The following is a 17846-nucleotide window of genomic DNA, read 5'->3' on the forward strand; positions in this document are numbered from 1 at the left end:
TCGTAATTGTTTAAGAGTAATTAAACGTGTCATTTTCTTCAGATCTCAAGTTCTGGATTCGAGTTCGACTTGAAGTCTGCAACCGAAACAACCGTACACACTGGCAATGAATGGATGACGGAAACGGTCACTAGCATAGCATATAAGGAGGAAATTTCAGCTCTGGTAAATATAACATTTTGTAATATATATTTTCGTTATATATTTTGTGTACGAATATTGTTTTTCGTTTGTAGGCTTCATCGCACAGTGATTCCAAGAAACGACGCATATGTAGCAATACCAGGCAAGAATTTGAGTCGGCAATACTTAATTTATATAAATGGCTCGATTACGTTGACTTAGAGATAGGCCGATCGGATGGAGTATTCGATGAGTTAAGCGTCGAAGAAAAGAAAGTTGTTTATGACGATAATTTGGCCGATTTCGAAGCGCACAGAGATGAGTACGAAAAGGTCGTTAAAATGGGAATATCTCTCATCGCCGAGCTGAAACAAGCCAAGGAACCAACTTCTGAGGAAGAACAGAAACTTGAAGAAATCAAGAATTGCTGGCTGGCAACGAACAATCGCCTCGCAGAAATTAAAGAAAGACTTGATTTTCTGATAGACGTAAAGCAGTTTAGAACTGACTTATCCAGTTTACATCTAATGCTCGATGGATACCTAAAGTGGTTTGACGGAAATCAGTCTAATAATCAAATAGAGCCTTTCAGGGTAAGTCTTCATATTAAATATGAAACAGTAAAGTTAATGGGGTCCCGGTTACCTGGTATTAATTAAATAAAATTATTTATTACATTAATTCAGGTTAAAATGAAGTCTATGAAATCTCACGAGGATCGTATTAGAAAATTATCGGAGAAAGCCAAACAGTTGACTGAACATCCACTAGCTGGCGAAGAAGCTCGAAATATCGATGCTAGCATTACGACGTTATTTTCTAACTGGGAAAATCTCCATAAAAAGTCAGTATAATATAATATAATTTTATAACACAGTTTGCGAATTTATATCGATTGTTTTATGTTGATTTACAGGTTGTCGGATCGCCTAACCGAATTATGTAACGCTGCCGAGAAAACACCGCCAAAGAAATACAGCGAAACGGTTGCAAAGCTCCTATCCTTCATAAACAATGTAGAAGGTGTCTTACTTTCCGAACATGCGGTCATGTCCGATGAGAAAACTATGCAGGAACAAGTGAAGAAATTTAAAGACCTTCAGGATGCTTTGAAGGAGCATCAACATGATTTCAACTATGTGAACGTTACCGGCCAAGACTTGATAGAAAAGATGGGCGATGATCCGCAAGGTCTAAGACTTAAGGAAGAGTTGCAGGATTTAAATACGAAATGGAGCGACATTCCGATTATACTAGACGAGAGGCAACAAAAGCTGTCCAATGGTATATCTCTTTTTTCAGTATTACAGATTTAATAATCGTTGCATGCGAATCACTGAATGCATTTATGGATGATTTCAGATATTGATTCATTGAACACATTTAACTCCGAGCTGAGCAATCTCGAGGAATGGATGGGAAGAACGGCGAGATGTCTCGAAGAGATATCGGAAGACGCTCTAGTCAATGACGTTGAAACAACCGAACTGAAACTACATCAAATCAAAACCTTGAGTTCGGAGATCGAGAAAACTAAACCACGAATAGAAAGCTTGCAGACGTCGACCAATACCTTACTCGAAAACTCAGAGCCCAACTTTGCGAGTATTCTGAACGGCAAATTGGAAACCATCTCACACAAATGGCACGCCATCGTCGATGGGACAAAATCTCAAAGCGATAAGTTTGAAAGCGCTCTGAAGAAAAATGACGAAGTAAGTTTATGGTAAAGTGGCATGATATGCCTAGCGTTTGTCAGTAAATTGTACAAGCAGTCATTATTTAATTTTACTTACAGATCATTAATGGAATCGACGATTTTACAAAGTGGTTGGCGGTTTTGGAAAAGGAAATACCGGTCGAGATTAAGATAACGTCGTCCGTCGAGCTCTTTCAAGTTCGGGGTCGTTACCAGATATTGAAAGATAAGGTCGATAAGCGAGTTGAGGAGTTTCGAAACCTCAATGAAATGGGAAGTGACAAGTTATTGAGCTCCGAGGGATCGTCCGTTCAGGAGCTTGGAAGACGTTTTACGTATTTGAACGCACGATGGACCGACGTTACGGATCGCATTTATGAACGATATAGGCAACTTCAAAATGCCAGTCACGAGTATGGAGAATTTCGGGCCTTAGTTGCTCAAGAAAGCGACTGGCTGGATAAATTGGACAAACGTTTGAAAAAGTCGACAATGCGTGCAGCCGATGCGGAAGAGATTTCGGAGGAACTCGATGTACGTACAATATTCCTTCCTGCGTTGTTTAAGGTGAAGTGAAACACGTCGAGAAATTTGACCGGCGTCGGTAAAAAGGATTCTTTTAAATACTTGCATTACCGACTCCCGTACTTGTATCGACAGCGTTTTCGAATTGTATTGGGTATTCTACTAAATGGCATATTCTGTATTTCGTTTCGAGTCGACTGATTTAAAGGGTGTTTCACATTCGATAACGAGTACTTTTACGGTGCATTATAGGATTTGGAAAATTACATCCGAAATCACCCAGAGCCCCGATTTTCGAAGATTCAGGAAATCGGTAAGCAGCTCGTCGATAGCGACATCATGTCGCAGTCTATTCAGTCCGACGTGGAAGCATTAATCAACCGATGGGAAAATTTAAATAAATTGGTAAGTTTATCGTGTTAACCGCACCTTATACGTTACTTGTTAGCACGATCGTTGTGACGGACTTGCCGGCTGTCCATGGAAAGCAATCTGTAAAAGAATGGAATCGTTTACTTGCCAAGGAGCACCTACTTTCTGTTTGCAACGAACGTGTTAATAAACGCAGACAGTGACTAAATTGCTGAAGCTTGGAAGGTTGGGAGATGTATTCGATGATATGTTTAAGCTTACATAAGTGCAATATATGGGACCCCGATTGTCGAGTTCATACGGATTTTTTTCGCATGCGAATAGATTCGCATAAAAAATGTTGCATTGTCGCGAAGCCGCGTCTTTGGTCCACATTTCAAAGTCGTATACGAAACTATTAATTTCGCATGCGAAAGTTGATCAAATGAACTCGGGAATCGGGTCCTTGGCTACTGCTAATAACAAGCATGAAGAGCACCATAGTTTCGTTCGGAATATTGCATAATTAATAGTACAATTTGCAATAAGTGATTGCGCTCACTGTCCATAAATAATGCTAATTTGCATGAGCACAGTGCGCAAGCTCTTAGTTCCCGAGTGTATTATCTGTTTCGCTTTCAATCCGAAAGCTTAGTATTTGTTCATAATTTAGAAAATTAGCTTCTAATTAGAATACACTTAATTTTGGATGAGAGTAACTTCCCAGATAGACAAAGGGATGCAAAATTTCCATCAAATGTGCCTCGTGCGAATATGCTTAAGCATGGATTCGTTCTATTCGTACGTCTGGCGTAAAATAGATATCGGTCGAAGTTACTAGTAAGATAGGTAGACAGATAGTTCTATTGTTGAGTAGGCCGGGGAACGGGCCAAGCTGTTGGAAGGATCGGTGAGGCAAGCGCAACTCTCGGAAGGACGCATTCTAGCTCTTCAGCACTCCTTAACGCAAGTAGACTCCGTACTAACTGCACGTCTTGTCTGCGATCTGACTGCCGATGACTTACCACACGAGTACCAGGTCTGCTATAATTCTATACTGTCATTTATATTACCAGAAATGATCCCATAATGGATCATTCAAAGAGTAAATAAACAGTTTACAGGTGTCCCTCAATTTGCGCGGAGTATCCGTTTTACGCGAATGAAAATCGCATAAATAAAGCTTCAATCAGCTAGTACATATAAGTTTTAAAAATACATATTTATTTCAAGTAGCATAACAAAAGAAAAAAGAATGATTAAAATTACCGCGTGAAAAAAGTGCCTCGTAAATTAAGGGAGGGGTGTATGTGCGTAGGATTTAGCTCAGAACGTAACTGGGAAATGTTCGTAAGTTCACATTTCCCTCAAGACTGTGTGCTTTGCAATTTTTGTACTTTTAAAGGTACTCTCTGAAAAGTCGATAAAGAGCCTTATCAAATAGACCAAAAAGCTCCATTTTCAAACATTGTGTACGAGGAGCATGCTGTGTTCGTACAGCATGTTGGAATGTATATGTGTTCTATGTCTTCATCGTCTTAGATGCTATATTATGATCAATGCAGGATAATTATTCAAATGAAAGAAAAATTGACGGTGAACACGGAAAATATTTAACAGCTGTTGGGAGCAATATCAAGGTTTGGTAATCGAAAACTGATCGAGTGATTTTCCGATAGAAACTCGTCGAGGAGATGGAAAACCAGCAAGCCACGCTTCACGAAATGTCCGCCCAAATTGAAGCTTACAAAGCCTCCGGGAAACACGAAGCTGCGGCGAGACTGCAAGAGCAGATGTCTCTTATCGAGCAGAAGTTCTCCGAAGTACAAAGGAAGTTCCAACGTTTTCGTTGTCCAACTAATTTGGAACCCAGATTGTCAAGGGCTCTCAGGGAGCTTAGAAGTATCGAAGAAGCCACTTGCTTGTTAGAGTTGGCGTCGGAAGATCCGGAAACGATAGAAGGGCAACTGAAGCATTGCCTTGTAAGTCTCTTTCCTCATCTGCGCAACAGATTCGGGTATTTGTCGCATGATCACGCCCAGATAAACAAAGTAGATGAAAAATTTGAACCCAATTTTTCCCTTAAAAGATCATGAAACGAGTCATGAGGGTGTTGCTCATGAGTCCTCATTGCGGACTCATATCCACGGTACAGAATGACGAACAAAAAATAGTAGTTCATATTTGAGCCATGGCGTGACAAATTTACCGCAAGTTTTTCTTCAACTTATCGTGCAATATGCGTGTACATGTATTGCACACATTTCGTGCAGCAAATGGTCTGCAAATTGTTTGTAAATCGATTTTCCTCATTATATGATGATCGTGAATTTATATCTGGGCGATTTAAACATTTTGGCCGTTACTTTAGATTTACATCTGCATTTTTACAACGCAGTGCTTACATTCTTTCAGCGCTCTTACCAAACACTTAGTGAAATCAAAAGTGAGATCGAAAGCATCATAGTTACTGGGAGAAAATTGGTCGAGGATAAGAACGTTCCAGATCCGAAGAAGTTTTCCAAGAAAATCGACACGTTGAAAGACTTGTATAACAAGGTACACATAGGCGTGCACATTTTACCCTATTAGTTTGTAAATCTGTTAATTGACACTCGTCGGGTTAATTTCCACAATTTGTGCAGCTTGGTTTGCAGATAACCGAATCTAAGGCGATATTGGAGTCAGCGTTGGATTTGTCGCGAGACATGTACAAGCACATGACGTACATCAACATGTCCGTTGAAAGTATCAACAAGGAACTGGATACGCAAAGAAATATGCCTGATTTACCTATTAACGCGATATATGTCACAGTAAGTTTTAGATTTTGTGCTGATTTATTAGTAGACTCAGAGTAAAGCATAGATTGTCTTGTAGGAAACTTTAACCGAAGTTATCCCGAGATTAAACGTCGTGAAGGACAAGCTATTCAGATCACAAGAGGAGTTCTCGAAACTTTGCGATCCCGTTTGTTTAGCCCAACTTCGGGATAAATTATCAGACATTATAGCGAGATTGTCGAGTACTGAAAAAAGACTAAGAGGTTGCAGCGGGTCGGAGGTAATTATTGCTTTATCAATTAATATCCATTCAATGGAGACATCATAACGATCCTCTATTCAGGACGAACCCAACGTCGATGAAATAAACGCGTGGCTGCAGCAGACAGAAGAGAAATTAAATAAGTTGGACGCGGTACCTGTGGACCAGCTCAATGAACAGCATCTTGAGCAATGCAAGGTAATTCCAGATTCAATGTGCATGGCGATCCTTAAAGTAACATAGAAAAAATTCATTGGCAATATCTCTTCCGACAACGAGATTGGTTTTGTGGAATACTTCATTACTGCCGAGTGATTGCCTTTTTATTTTGTTATCAGGTTATACAAAGTGAGATGATAAAAACGAAATCGAAAGTCACGCAATTGCAGCGCTGTTCCTACCCGAAAGTAACCGAAATATGTCAGAAGTGGGAAAACATCTCGCGTAGGATCCAAGTACGTTTACTTAATAACGCTTTATTATGATATTAACATTCACCCGACATTTTAATATTTTCTATTTGATACTATGCAGTATACATATATATTTTTAATACTATATAACGTTCTGCTCATTTTGATCTTCCACCGCTTAATCATTCATGGCTTTACGACCTGCTTGACATTTTAACATTTGGTACGCGTTTTTATTTATGCGTTAATACGGTTTATCGATATATCAACTACTTAAGGTCTAAGAACTCGTATAAGCTCAATCGACTCATCACTAACAGGTGAACGAACCGTTTTGGTATTGACCTCGAAAGCGGTCAAAGTTCCTAAAATGTAGGCGTAACAATACCGTATTGCAATTAAGAACCGATTGTTTCATTACTTCGACCAGCTACGTTTCTTCGTGTTGTGGTTATTTCATTATATCGCATATGTATATTGCTACAAGTGTTTATCGTATTCTCTACAACGTGACTGCACTGTATGATACACAAGTACCTAATGTACGACCGTTGCAAAAAGTCATTGCGTTGTTGTCCAAGAGGTGTCTCTCGCTTGTCCAAGGTTTAGGTTTCACGGAGTCGCACATATTTATGTAAATAATGCACTCTTCTGCCGACATAGCTGCGACATTCTGGTGGCTGGATGTATCAGGGAATTACGTATCTTTATCACCGATATTATTTATCGTTGTCTCTCCCCGTAAGCACTTGAACGGGCATACTCGAAAGGCATATTCGCGCAACAAAGCGTCCCGTCGATTCTTGCACTGGTGTTGGACGGAGAAGAAAAGAAAGTTAAGGGGATGTGAAAATGGCATTGAAGGGGTCAATCGTTCGTGAAACTTTCCTCCGAACTAGGTGAACCAAATCGTTTTAAATTTTACAACGTGAATATTGAGGCTGTAAGCAAAGTCCCGATACCCGTGAAGTTTCATTTTTTGTGAACAATTTTCTAAATGTCTATAACAAATTTTCTAAAAAATTGAAATTTCACGAGGGCCAGGACATGCCTTACGGTCTCCATGTTCGCATTGAAAAGTTTCAAACGATTCGGTATACCTAGTTCGGAGAAAAGTTTCATAAACGCCTCTTTGATGCCTCTTTCATATCACCTTAAGCTTCGTTTGTACCGCGAGGCTCATAATTTCCCTCATCTCGCCTGGCTTGATATTATCATCCCATTAACAGTCTCTCTATCGCCTAACCGACGCTTGATCATCAAGTTGTTATTAAGAATAATGTTTTCGCAGGAATGGATCCACAAGATAACTGACAATTTATTCGTAAAAGCTAAGCCGGTCGATACTAAGGGGAGAGACAATAGGTACCCGGAACAAGCTCCAAATTTTGCAGTTAAAAATGGCAATAGGCTAGTAGACGAGGACGAAGAGGCATACGGTATAGGATATCTCAATCCTGCATTCGACGACAATCGATGCGCCTCCGCAACCCCGAAAAGCACCCCAATTGACGTTCCACTTCGTAGTCGGAAATCCTCCAGCAAATCGGAAAAGGGCAAGCTTAGGCTCGCCGACGTTAGCAGGACCGTTAGACGCAAATTAGACATGAGCTCCGTCCCCGACGTAGTTAAGACCTCTCAGCCTCCAGTTGTTCGCTCGGATGACGAATCGTCGCCTTCTTCTTGTTCCGAAAAGGACGGCCGGGTCGGCGACGACGAGGAGGAGTTCTTCCTCTCGAAGAACAGTTCGCTGTTTTCTCAAGTCTCGGCGAATACCCTGACGGCCACTGGCGATAGACCCATCCAAGACGTCAACGTGCAGCCGAATCCTTTCCACATCGTCGAGGTCAAGGAAAGGGAGATAGTCAAGTCGTTCGCGTCCTCCGAGGAACGCGTCGTCCTCTCCAGCGCGAACGTTCGCGTAGGACAAGTTCCTCAGGTGGTAGAAAGAGTAGAGATCATGGAAGATACAGAGACCGAGCCAGAATCCGTGGACACGGACTCCGAGGACAAGGAGTACCGGAACAAGATGGTCGGGGTTCACCAGGGAAGTCCGGCGATCAGGAGGAAGGAGCTGGTCCCCATCCTGAAGAAGAAGCGACTCGCGGATCAGCCGATCCCGAAAGCTGGAAGGAAATTAACCATCCAGTTGAATACCGGGAACGACCGAGCCGACCTTGCCGAGCTTCTGGACGAGGCGTTGAAGTCTCCCCCAAAGAGCCTGGTACCGGGATTCAAGGTCGCCAAGAGGGTCACCCCGACGCCACCTCCGACTCCTCAGGACCTTGCTTCGATTAGTTTAAAAATTACGGATCAAGTTAACAGGACCGAGAAGACCATGGTCACTGCTCTGAAGGATCCAGAGAGCGTTGCGGAGTATCTCATCCTGGAAGAGGACAAACCCCGAGTCGAGTCCAGCGAAGTTGGTGCAACAATGAACCTGGAAGTCAGGTCTTGCAATGGCGCCAGGAAGAAGGTCCACGATAAGTCTGCGAATGTCAAAGAGGTTACCTCCAAGCGGGAGGTGGAGCTCTCCAAGACACATGAGATAATTGGAAACGTTAGTGCGAACGATGCTAGGCAGCCCAGGAAGTCGCCTTTAACGAAAGTTAAGAGAATTGTCTCTTCGGATGATACGCTGGAAGACTGCGAGAGCTTTTATGGGAGTGATAAGGAGACGGACGATGTACTCATTTTCTCGGACGATACCGAGATCGACGTTGGTAGTTCCAGTTCGGAAGGGGAAGACGCTAGCTTAGGGGAACATGTTGAACACCTCTTGGACAAGGTAATGCAGAATGCTTCCCGCCTTGCCATTCTCTCGAATAACATGCGATTAACAGTGCAGTCGTAGTTGACAGTTGTATTCGTAGTTTTGTTAGAGGATTAAGGTGATATGAAAGGGCAATTTTATGTATATAAAACGTAAAAATATTGATAAAACATTTCTCCAACTGGGTACACCGAATCATTTGAAACTTCAGCATGCGATTATGGATACCCTAAGGAAGAACATGATGCTCGTGAACTTTCAGTTTTCAACAAAGAATTTGTTTATTTATCCCAGACTAGACCCCAGGATAAATTTGTTTGAAAAATCAAATTTCATGGACATCGCGTTCTTCCTTAGGGTTTCCATAATCATGTGTTGGAGTTTCAAATTACTTGGTGTACCCAGTTTTATGAAAAGTTTTATAAATATTTTCATGTTTATATATAGAATGTATATATAGAATGACCCTTTCATATCACCTTAAGGTAGCCAGAAGCTAGGGATGCGACAAGTAGAATGTTTCAACCCATAATCTTTGAATGGACTCGAGTCATTTCTATTGTAACTCGAGTTGACGTAGTATTCGACTTGTCACGTCACTATCAGGAGCAGTAGGGTAGGATAATTGCAACCCGATTTTTTAAATGTAGATAAGGATCGATAAGTTACCACAAGCCGGCTCATATAAGACGGATGCCAAGATGTCTCCAGATAAGAGATCACTTCGTAGCCCTACGAGCCCATCCAGAGCTGGACTGGAAAGAGATATTATAGAGTTCGAACAAGCGGCTCAATTGATGTTGCGTAGAATGGACGTGATGTTAATGACTATCGGAGGAGTAACTAATGAGAAAGATCCTTGCAAAAGACTGGAGGTACGTAACCCTTTAATGTATTCTCTTATTTTGTCATCGGTACATTCTTTAGTTTTGCCCCTGAATTTGCATATCAGTAATCCTATGTCGTATAATACAACTGCCATGATTTTAATGAACATATTATACTTGTAGAAAATTATAAGATTATAAGTGAACTGTACTTATATCGGTAGATATTTTTCTAAGTACGTTTTTTTGAATTTAGATCCTCAAGAGTGAACTGAGCTGTCTTGCTCCGGATGCTGCCACCTTGATAAGCAAAGGAGACGGCTTGGTCATGACTGTTCACATGACCGATCCTACAAGAGCCGAGAAAATCAAGAACGAGCACCAGGATAAGCTTCGCAGCAAGTGGCATCAAGTCATGTCCGAAACCGAAGCTCGGCGTATACAAGCTCAAAAAGCCGAGGAGGCTTTGAAACAATACAATAAATTTGTCTCCGAGTTCGAGAACTGGTTCGAGGAGGCACCATTAAAACTCGAGCAAGCAAACAATTACGAGGGACAGCTCGAACAGTTCACCGAAGAATTCGATCGGATGCAAGACGAGATTCAACGACTCAACGAACTCAGCGTGGAATTGAAAAAAATGAATGTAGGCTATTCCGAAACGCAGAGGTACAACATTAACAGCAGATGGCAGGAGATCAGCTCTCAGTTTAAAAGATACAGTGGCAGTAAGGACAAGGACAAACACGTCGCCGACAAAAAAGTGGAGTTGGTATGTAGGATAATTTTTCTTCAAATGTATTGTGTAATGTGCGTACATATATTGTAGACATTTCATGCATCAAATGGTCTGCAAATTGTAAATCGATTTTCCTCATATGATAGTCATGGATTTCTATCTGGATAAGAATAATTAATAATAATTTTTTTTAACATAGAAGCTTTTAACATAGACGCGCGTGGTGACTACACACTGATTTTTATTTTTATATTTAATTGCAGGGAGTTGGAGTCAGTACCGAAGACTTTATCACGAGGACCACCAAATTGCGAGAAGCATTGTCCACCGTATCGAGATCTTTGAACTCGTCGCCATTGAACGGCAAAGACTATGAATCGTTCCTGAGTCAAGAGGAATGCTTGAAGAAGATTAAAAACGCGTTAAACATATTGAAACCTAGCGTCGAGGAGGTCAATTACTTGTGCGAAGGCGTCAGTAGACAATCGAAGAAAGAGTACGGAGAGCAAGTAGGACGCTTGGCGGAAAAGCTTCAAGATGAATGGATCGGTATCAATCGTCATTACACGGAAAGATACGACCGTTGGACCCAGTGTTTCGATCGATGGAAAGACTTGAATAATTCTTGTCAGACTCTTAACGAATGGTTGGCCAAGTCGGAGGATCTGTTAAGAAAAGTTAATCACGGTGGCCAGACCAAGGCATCCAAGATAAGAATGGCCGAATTGGAGCAAGAAATCTCCAGGATTCAGCCCACGGTTAACAATATACTTTCTTTAAGCTCCGGTATCTTCAGTCAGTCTTCACCAGACGATGTTCCAGAATTGCGAAATAGAGTAGAAGTTTTAAGCAGACGGTGGCCGAACTTCATTTGTGCCTTCGACGCACGAAAAGAAAAGTAAGATAAGATAAAAATAACATAATATAAACAACAATGCGATTAGATAACAAGGGACGTTCGGCCTTAAAATCGTGGCAATGTTTTGGTGATTTCCATATGATTTCAAGCGTTAAAATTCATAATTTCCTGAATGAATACCCCCTAGTTTTCAGTTTTTTGTTTATTTTTTATCGCGGTCGGTAGTTCGGTTACGCAATGAAGCTTTGCAAAACCATGCAAGGCGATCGTGGAATTTCTCCGAAGACTCGGCGTTCCCAAAGTGCGTGGTGGGCATGAGACTTCATTGGTAGGATAATATTGCCTCCAATGGGCTATTTCAGTTGCGGCCTGCCAGTGCTGCAGTGGTGATCCCACTTGGAATAACTTTAAATGCAGAAACGGCCGATTATATTCGAATCTCGGTTAATCTGAATATCCTCAAAATTAGTGTAGGGTGTATTTAAGGTGATATGAAAGGGTCATTCTATATATATAAAACGTTAAAATATTTATAAATCTCTTCTCCAGAGTGCATCAAATCGTTTAAAATCTCAATACGTGATTATGAAGGCCCTAAGGAAGAACGCGAGGCTTGTGAAATTCAGTTTTCAACAAAGAATTTGTTTATTTATCCCATATTAGTATCAAGATTAGATTTTTTTTGTAAAAAATGAAACTTCATGAGTATCGCGTTCTTACTTAGGACTCCTGTAATCACGAGCTGAAGCTTCAAAGTGATGCGGTGTTGTTTGGATAAAAGGTTTATAAACATTATGTTTTATACATATCGAATGACCCTTTCATATCACCTTAATGCACCACAAACAATTGCTGCCGTCTGTCGTTACATTGTGCTTAGGCTTCATATCTCTCTGTTAAGAAACCTCGCAATGGAAAATACGATGAACGATGGAAGAATCTTGGAAGCTGCTTATAATATATTGGAGCAAGTGAACACGTTGCTCGTCTCGACTGCCAACCCATCCGATGACACTTCTCTGTCCATTCGATTGTCATTAATCAAGGTGAGTAATTACGCGTTTCCGTGAATAATATTAACGGTGATTTTTTATTTACGCCGGGACTTTTTCGTCATTTTCGCCACTGTGCGCTGGAAGCCGAAGTGTGCCAGGATATAAATAGCGTGGATCGCTCACTTTTGCCAGGCTTAGAACTACATTTTTGCACGTACATATTTTTTTTTTTTTTTTTTCATAAGTTAGATATCTACTTCGCTTGCCAGTTTGTCAGAAAGCACGGGACCGTTTGATGTCTGTCGGCAGTGCACATATCCTACATCAAAGTAAACCCATTTTGACAAAGTAATTTCCAGTGAGAGTGAATTGCGCACTATGTTAGAAATGATAGCAGCCTTGCTTATAGTTTTCGGCTTGTTCGTTTTAACTTTGCGCCACTTTTCGAAACAGGTAAACCACGACGATTACTACGGCGACCTCTTGCTTGTTTCAGAATGGGAGATGCATGCTATTATAGGGGGGTCGTACTAATAATAAATTTCACCCCGCAAAGAGTTTTCGAAGTTAGCCGATTATAAATAGGCCTAGGCTATATACGTGTCTCAATCGTAACCACCGAGTTAGATGATATAATTACGGATCATACACAATATTCACGCAGTGGTTTTAATTTCTATTTACAGGCAAGGGAGGAGGAACTCGTATCTCGAAGGAAAGCTGTGGATAACCGCAAAAACCAGTGCGGTTTATCTCGAGAGGAAGACGAATATACGAAGATCATAAGTGATATGGATAAGGTAGCTGTCACTCCATCTGGCATTCTAAATTATAACGCATTATGTGCCGTTTGCGAAATTATGAAAAATTTGGTGCATAGATGTACATTTTGTTAAATTCTTACAGGTGAAGGCGAATCTTTCTGCCCACCGTGAATACGTAGAGAATAAACTTACATCCTTGAAGAAATATATACATAGTTTGGACGCCATAATGGCATGGGTTATGGAAACACGTACCAGGCTTAATATTTCTCGTGAATTACCTCAACAAGAGCGTACCAAGGTCATCGACAATATAATGGTACATACCAATTGGATATTTTTAATACTTCTATAGTACGTATTTCTAACAAATTATGTTACACTTTGTGTCAATACAGGCTAGTGTTATGGATCGCGAGATGGAGGTGAAAGATGTTTTGGAAAATTACACCAATTTAGAAAAGGAATGCGAGTCGGCGAAGCAACCAGTCTCTGTTGAACTTCAAGTAAGTACACACTGGCTGGGTATCTTGCTGAATTCTAAGTACAAGTGTTAATAGATTTTATCTCAATAACGTCTCATATACTGCTTACAGGAAAAGTTGAAGAAACTTCGTGAGGACTGGCAGTTTGTGAAGAATCGCGGAGATCCATTGGAAGCCGAAACGTCTGCAATCGCAGGTTCTGCAACACCCCTTCGACAAAAAGGTAGGATTTTTTATTGTAAATCTGGTGTTGGCAATTATTGCATGAACCCGGAAGCACTGCTGGTAACAGGCTATACACTTATAATACAAATTCAAAGGAGAAGTTTTTATCATCCGATGAAATGTCAGAAATGATTCACGTTGGCGCGCAGAGATGGGGCTAGTAGTACAAGTTCAGAGCTGCTTTGAGAGATGGCGCCACTAGCGTCGGTTCGGCAAAACTTCGGGAGATGACGCCACCATACGATATTTTTAAACTCCGCGACTTCTAAACCGTTACCATTGCACCCCTAAACTCCAGTACCCGCAAGTTTCTTCGACATTTTTACAAGAAATGTTTCGACAGGAGTTTGCTGTAGGGGTAAGTAAGATTCTCGTATCAGGGAAACCTAAGCATTCAAGAAACGCGTACCGTTTCTTGAAATTCAGTTCGCCCTCTCGACCTGATTTCACATGCGTCACTCTAATGGAGGTTAACGATATATCGTTGTCAGAAATCTGTGCAAATCGATTTTTAATTAATATGTGAATAACGCGTTGCCGTCATGGAAGAACTCGATGTAACTGCACGTGTTACATATCGTCACGATTTATCGTTACGGGTGAATTATCAGGAAACGCGGTAGAGTGTCGCGCCAAATGTACACACTTGCATACGTATATACATACATGCACGCGCGATGCCATATGTATGCGGGAAACGCCACAGATTACGGTTACGCAACCATTCGTTGCGTCCATGTGGAAGTAGTCTGGCCATTCAAGATTGGGACTCTGAAAAGCCTCGGGAGAGGCATATTGCGAGCGCGATCGATCGCGGGAAATATCGAAATCTGACCGAGAGTCGCGGGGCGAGCGGAATGCTAACTACGGCTGTAAATCGTAAAATCGGCCTGGATACGAACACTCGGCCGAGAAACGTTCTCGGTGACGAAGAGCTCCGCCAGACTCGCAGACGGAGTTCTTACGTGAAAATCGATGTACCGAGACTCGGGAGAGTGCTCGCGAGAATAGTGCCCCCCGACCGCCACTTTTTCTCCTATTTTTTTTCTTCTCTCGCGGTCCCTCGACTTGTAAAGTCTCCAGTGGTGCGACGAATCGAGTATTTTAACTCGTTAAACTCGAGTCAAGCATGTACCTCCATTCAACTTGATTCATTGTAATTCGCGTTATCGGTACGAACGAATGCGAGCTACGAGGGTAGTGCCCGGTTCCACCAGCCTCGGTTAAAATGCAAATCCTCGATTACGAGTAGCACGTTGCTTAATATCCATTAACCGCCGTTTAGACTAACCAGGGAAATTAGATAGTTTAGCTTCGGGGAATCGAACTTCAATCTAAATAACTGCCAGTATAAGTACTACCCGCGATTTACTTGCGCAAATTAACTTGTGCGCTCGAGTTAATTCGAGGGCGCTAAACAGGCCAAACTGTGCACACTAGAGATAATTCGAGCGGCGTTGTATTTTATGCTACTATAATTTTTCACCCTCGAATATAATCCAGAATTTTATTTTTTTGCCAAGACAATGTTCTAGTGTTTTTTTTTACATAAAAAAATTGATTTTTTTTGGCCAGTTTTTTTTTTTAAACCTGTGCGTTAAGGGGTTAATGCAAGCCACTGCGAGAAACCTAGGTCATTACCGCGTCGAATGTGGCATCGAGTTATCGACTCGAGTTGGCAATGCTCTCGAATTCGAACAACTCGAGTTGGTAAAGTATTCGACTCGTCGCATCATTGAAATTCTCATTTCCCGCGAGGGCTCGTCGCGCCATATTTACACTTGTTGCGTTTAATATTTCAAGGACTCATTTGGGTCCCACTTGATATCAATCCCCCGTTTCGGCGGGATCGGGTCGTCAAAGAAGTCCGCCCTCCCTGGGGGCCCGTCTCTCCTCGTGAGCTCGAAATATTTCATAAACTTCCCCGACTGGAATCTAACCGTGCGGGAAGAAAGGAAAGTTAATTTAAAAGACCCCATAGACCTTTTCCCTCCCCCGACGTGCGGTCTTATCGCGAGTAACCCCATGGAGATTTATGGTAATCTAGGAGACAGGGTACTCGAAGGGATGACTTCAACGAGTTTTCACCTTCGAGGCTTCTGTTTTTTTTTTTTTTTCATATGTACCCGCGGTCCCAAAACTCCTGGTAATCCTTGAAACTGGGGGAAGTTGTCGAAATTCTCCTGACTTTTTTCGCAGGAGATTATTTACCTAGTTATTAAACGATTAAACCTTACGTCAATGACTAAAATTGTTTCGTCCACTAACCTGGAATTTCATATGCCAAGGGCATAAGATGTTTTATGCTCTCATACGTCGTTGAATACTTTCCATTATGCATAAATTACAGTAAAATTCCATTTTCTCTGTAATATCACATTCAGCATTTGAGTTAAACTATAGAAAATTATAATATAACGTTACCTTAAATTCAAGTAAAAATGCTCCAATACGGTAAATACCCAATGTGAGGTGTATTTGTACTCTTTTTAATTCTTCCATTTTACGTTTCTCTATGGGAAACTTTAGTTATGAAGTGTGTAAAAATGTATGTTAATCTTCGTCGAATTTTATCAGGGAAGTTCGCACTTACTCGAATTCACTTCTGGAATGATAATCGTGCATTTACCGCAGACAGACCCGGGGGAGTCGATAAGTCGATCGAACGAGACTATCGAGAAGCGTTGGCCGTTAAATCGATGAACGGCTTCGGAGCATTCCCTTTTATCTCGTTTTCCCATCATTGGGTAGTTTTCCAACGCGCCGTCTCCACTACGCGGGGGGTCCGTTGATACTCGCCCTGGAAATCGCGAATTCCGTCCGCGGAGTTCGCAAAGCCCTCGACGTTGAATACTCGGCTCAACCGCAGGTGTGGTACGCCTCGTTATTAATTATTTAACCTCGGGGAAACGGACGTTCGGCTCCATCTCGACTCGTCGGATTGAATCGGACCGGCTCGACGTAATGACGAACGTACATTTCTGGATTAAACGCGAGAGTTATTCCCGCCTCCCTTCTGCGCCGGAAGACGGGGACAAGATATCCGCGCTTATCGTCTACCAAATTATGTTTTAATTCTTAAGCGTTTATTAAAATTTTTAACATTTTTTTTTTCTTACGCCCGTAAGGAAAGTAACTATTTCGCACTCTCAGCGTAGGGGACGTCGTTTCTGTAAAGCGAATCTCAGAAGACGCGAATCTTTATCCGAACTTGATGGACGCTTAACCCTATTGATATTTTATCAATCGATTGATCACGCGAAGTAAGAACAATGTAATAATTTGCAGGTAGTAACAATTTACGGGCGCAGGGGACGTCTTTTCTGTAAAGCGAACCTCAGAAGACGCGAATTTTTATCCGACTTTATCCGAACTTGGACGCTTAACCCTATCGATTTATCAATCGATTGATCACGCGAAGTAAGAACAATGTAATAATTTGCAGGTTGTAAAAATTGAAGGCTCATATTTTTCTCCGTGCTCGTCGAGCCTCAGAGTAATTCGCGTCTTGGTCTTCAACTTCCGGATGGAAAACGCCGGGCCGCTATTTGGCTTCTCGCTCTCTTCTCTTCTACTTTCGTTCCCCTTTCCCCCTCGCCCCGAACCGGGCAAACTTCTCGTCGAAACCGTTTCAAGCTTTCCTCGTAATTCCGGGGTGTATCTCCGAGGCGCCGCCCGGAACAACCGGCCTCGCGAGTCGTGATAGCGGTCGGACGGACCCGGGTTGCCGTTTTCAAGGTAAATGCAACATCTGCCCGGCACCGCGAACTTCGCTTTCCTACAAACGGGATCCTCGTATCCGTGCCGGGTGTAATAATAGGTCCATTGTTATCTTCGGGCCGCGAGCGGTGGAGGTTCTCCGTGGCAGAGGTACTCGTTAGGTTTATCATCCGAAGAGTCGTTTCGGACACCTACGGCGGATCTGCATCCTAACTTTCTCCGGAGATAGCGAGGAACGTTTTTAACCCTTGAACTGAAATTGACCCAGGGTCATCGTCTCAGAAATCTGCACTTAGTCCCCGC

At 41.9% G+C, this 17846-nt stretch overlaps 1 protein-coding gene across 5 annotated transcripts in view; it reads left to right on the forward strand.

The window, feature by feature from the left end:
• The window catches only part of LOC105700682 (dystrophin, isoforms A/C/F/G/H), a 404586-nt gene that overhangs the window by 23926 nt on the left and 362814 nt on the right, over positions 1–17846 (forward strand). For 4 of the 5 annotated variants that reach the window (XM_012426757.2, XM_023432800.1, XM_023432802.1 and 1 more), the window contains exons 11-33: positions 43–165; positions 237–716; positions 810–967; positions 1040–1407; positions 1486–1838; positions 1922–2356; positions 2600–2752; positions 3576–3737; positions 4378–4680; positions 5114–5257; positions 5344–5514; positions 5579–5761; positions 5825–5941; positions 6082–6198; positions 7448–8944; positions 9580–9804; positions 10013–10528; positions 10759–11393; positions 12256–12400; positions 13036–13149; positions 13256–13432; positions 13512–13619; positions 13710–13821. In XM_012426757.2, coding sequence (XP_012282180.1) covers positions 43–165; positions 237–716; positions 810–967; positions 1040–1407; positions 1486–1838; positions 1922–2356; positions 2600–2752; positions 3576–3737; positions 4378–4680; positions 5114–5257; positions 5344–5514; positions 5579–5761; positions 5825–5941; positions 6082–6198; positions 7448–8944; positions 9580–9804; positions 10013–10528; positions 10759–11393; positions 12256–12400; positions 13036–13149; positions 13256–13432; positions 13512–13619; positions 13710–13821 — 6796 coding nt within the window. The remainder of the gene's footprint in view (positions 1–42; positions 166–236; positions 717–809; positions 968–1039; positions 1408–1485; positions 1839–1921; positions 2357–2599; positions 2753–3575; positions 3738–4377; positions 4681–5113; positions 5258–5343; positions 5515–5578; positions 5762–5824; positions 5942–6081; positions 6199–7447; positions 8945–9579; positions 9805–10012; positions 10529–10758; positions 11394–12255; positions 12401–13035; positions 13150–13255; positions 13433–13511; positions 13620–13709; positions 13822–17846) is intronic. The other variant, XM_023432803.1, reaches the window with a different exon arrangement.

The sequence above is a fragment of the Orussus abietinus genome, unplaced genomic scaffold, assembly GCF_000612105.2.
Source record: "Orussus abietinus isolate OABI.00-Male unplaced genomic scaffold, Oabi_2.0 scaffold49, whole genome shotgun sequence".
Classification (NCBI taxonomy): Eukaryota; Metazoa; Arthropoda; class Insecta; order Hymenoptera; family Orussidae; genus Orussus; species Orussus abietinus.